The sequence below is a fragment of the Oratosquilla oratoria genome, chromosome 38 (genome assembly GCF_046742065.1).
Source record: "Oratosquilla oratoria isolate Oo_2021 chromosome 38, ASM4674206v1, whole genome shotgun sequence".
Classification (NCBI taxonomy): domain Eukaryota; kingdom Metazoa; phylum Arthropoda; class Malacostraca; order Stomatopoda; family Squillidae; genus Oratosquilla; species Oratosquilla oratoria.
Genome location: NC_134814.1, coordinates 7,472,970 through 7,476,488, shown reverse-complemented (window position 1 = coordinate 7,476,488; position 3,519 = coordinate 7,472,970). Strand labels below are relative to the sequence as shown.

The 3,519-nt window shown below is 46.0% G+C and overlaps 1 protein-coding gene across 1 annotated transcript in view; it reads right to left on the bottom strand.

Moving 5' to 3' along the window:
• Positions 1-437: 437 nt before the first annotated feature.
• The window catches only part of LOC143019956 (uncharacterized), a 301,496-nt gene continuing 298,414 nt past the window's right edge, over positions 438-3,519 (bottom strand). Inside the window, exon 3 of the mRNA XM_076175991.1 lies at positions 438-3,519. This exon is cut by the window's right edge and continues 271 nt beyond it. Coding sequence (XP_076032106.1) covers positions 2,922-3,519 — 598 coding nt within the window. The 3' untranslated portion in view covers positions 438-2,921.

Genomic DNA, 3,519 nt, shown 5'->3' with positions numbered 1-3,519 from the left:
CACATGCATGTATATATATATATATATATAATGTATATATATATATATATATGTATATAAATATATATGTGTATATATATATATAATATTCATATAATATCCATATACGTATACATTTGCATCCACACACACACACACACACACACACACACACACACACACACACACACACACACACAAACAACAGAGACACACTCACACACACAAGTATATACAAACATACATACATACATACCACATATATACATACATACTATATATATATATATATATATATATATATATATATATATATATGCAGTATATACATATATATATATATGCAGTATATACATATATATACATATGTACATATACATATATAGATATGTATGTACACACAGACACACACACACACACACACACACATATATATATATATATATGTGTGTGCGTGTGATTGTGTGTATATGTGTATATTTACACTTTTATTAATGTTAAAGAATGAGGCACTCTACTTTTATAATGTCTTTTCAATATAAGAAATAACTCAAAAGTCATGTAAACATAGTAGTCCTGCTCATAATGCATCTGTATCTCAAAGGTACATTTTTGGGAGATGCGTCCAGTTGAATTTGGTTTAATGTGTACTAACTGGGCATTTATATGTGTTTGGGTCTGTGTGTTATTGTGTGTCTATTTGAGTGCCCGTTGGTGTACATGATAATGTCGTTTACCTACGTAGTCTTCGTGTCCGGCTGTATTATGATTTTTCATTTTTATTCATTTATTTATTTATTTTTGATTTCGTGGGTCTTTTGTGTGCTTTGTGAATCAACTCATAAAGAGAGATGAAGCGAGCTGTGAGACTTCAAAAACACCCAACATTAAATCCATCTCTAATACCTTTGCAAACATGTGGATTTAATATTCATATCTAATATACTGTACTCAGCGTATTACTCTGTTTTACACATGGTTTGGAATCGTACCGAGTGATGTTTGTTATTTGATTACTGATCTAATGCTCTTGTTTAGAAATGGATTTATTGTATTATTTGATAACTGGACACCTTTTAGTTGCAGTAAATATTTGGTTCAATTGAATTATAGGGTTATGGTTCTTCAAGCGATCTGTTTTAACTGTGGTTCTTTTCCCCGGGTCATTGCTGGCACCAATTAACACCCACAATAATTAATTACAGTCGGGATGTTGACTCACACGTCTTCGGCTATACTTCTCCATCTCTCACACTTTCCTTCCTTTTCCTCTCTCTCTCTCTCTCTCTCTCTCTCTCTCTCTCTCTCTCTCTCTCTCTCTCTCTCTCTCTCTCTCTCTCTCTCTCTCTCTCTCTCTCAATCCTCCCTCCAGTCTCAGGACTCTACATCAACACTGTCATGCTGATAAAGGCATCTTCCTCTCTCACTCGCCATCGCGGTAGCTTAAGTATGACATTACAATCTTAACAATTTCGCTTCGATTTTCCACCAGTTTACCCTGGACACCTCCTTGCACTCAAAACCTTATGCATGACAACTGGCCCTCGATTTGTTGAGGAAAGGTGTGACTGAAGACCGACGATAAAGTGTACTACCGTCTAAAGTGTAGTAGTGTGCACACTTATCACAGATAGACATCGAACATCTAAAACACATATCAATACTGCTTGGAATAGATTAGCTTGGTTAATATATTCATAAACATCATAATTCATCATTAATATTACTAGTATGACAGCTTGAACACCCGTTTCGGTATAAAAGTAAAAACTGAGTAAAGACTTAGAGACAGACGAGTCTGCGGGACATCGCTGTAGGTCGCCACTGACTCAGTGGTGGGCAGTTCCCTCGCGTTCTCCAAGACGGAGGCTACAAGAAACTCTCTGGCAAGGAAGGAACGGAAAGTCTACCCTGCGGCCAATGATCACCACAGCGACGACCACGACGACATTGACGGCAACGATGTCAACGACGACGACGTCGATGACGACGACGAGCGACGGCAACGACGACGACGACGACGACGACGACAGTGATGACGACGACGACGACGACGACGACAACGACTATTCTTGCTGTTGCGGACACCATCAAATACAGTCTTGGAGGGAAGGCTGGGCAAGAGGCACGGTTACCCGAGCCACAAGCCCTTGGAATGCTGTTGTTGGTTGTTGGTGATTTCTGTATTTCTTTTTATTTTTTGGCGAAAGAAAAGACAAACTAAGGATCAATCTTCACACTGTTAAGGAACACCAAAACTTGTCTAGTTACTAAGGGCTCGTCTCCACAGGGTACATGAAGTCACCAACACGGTGAGCTGACGACGACCTCTACGCGACGTCAACAGCGACAAGGAGAACACTGACAGCTCATGCACGCACACACACGCTCGCACGCACACACATACACACACACACGTACTCGCATATATGCACAGGAACACGCACACAGACATACGCATGTACGCATGTATTGTTGTGGTTGCCCGGTGTGCACAAGTAGATGGCGTGGGGCTCGGCCCTCGCCTAAGCGTACTAGTGACTAAGGGATCGGGACCCAGGGAAGACTTCAGCCTCGCTAGTCGCGGCACTTTCCGCCTCCTCTCGACGGGGGAGTCGTCAGGAGGGGCGGCCTCTTCCGCTTCCTGCCTTCCTTCCTTCCTTCAGACTTCTTCTTTACTTCACTGTCTCCTGCTTGCCTGCCGCTCTACTGGCGTCCTTGATCTGGTGACCTCGCGTAATGGCAAATTTGCGGAGCTGAGTGAGTGAGTGTGTGAGTGCCTGGCTGGCCGCTGGCACTACGGCTTCGGCAACCGCCCCGCCCCGTCCTGATCTCACGCTTCCTCCTCTACTGGGCTGGAAGCCCGTCGGGTGGTGGAGGAGCGCAGCTTGGGCGAGCCGGCTGCGCGACAAGACAACACTACGACGCATGCACACCCCTCCTCACGCGCAGCCGCATTCGGTCACGATCACGTCTCGCCAGTGGGTGACGGCTATCTTCCCCTTCTCCGTCAGGTGGATGATCGGAAGGCCTTTGAGAGCCGTCGGTGCGCAGCAGGGCCGCGGGATGTCGTTCTTATTCCTGCGGTTGAGCAGAGACTGAAGAAGAGCGTGTTCGTTGGCCGGATTGTAGCGGGGAGGACATCGGCCGCTGCAGTAGTACGCGTCGAACTCCTTGGGCGACTCGATGAAGTCGAAGTTAGGGAGGTCGCTGAACTTTACCTTCATCGACTTGCGACAGCAGCGCTTGGACTGCCGGCCCCGCTTGGACACGCGGTCTCGGCAGTCGCTCTTCTTTCTGATCTTGGCTTTGGTGGCCCTGGAAAGCTGTTTGGACCTCTTTACCCGGTGCTGCGCCATGACTTTGGTCTGGACGTCCAGGGTGGGAATGAACGTGGTGTTGGTTGACCTTGAGCCTGTGTATATCGTCACTCCCGCCGCGGCGCAGTCCGGGCACTCAACGAGGACTTTGGCTTCGCCGTGGGGCGCGTTGATCCAGCGCCGCACCGCTTCCGTGACCTCCAGGGAGAGCCACTCGTCC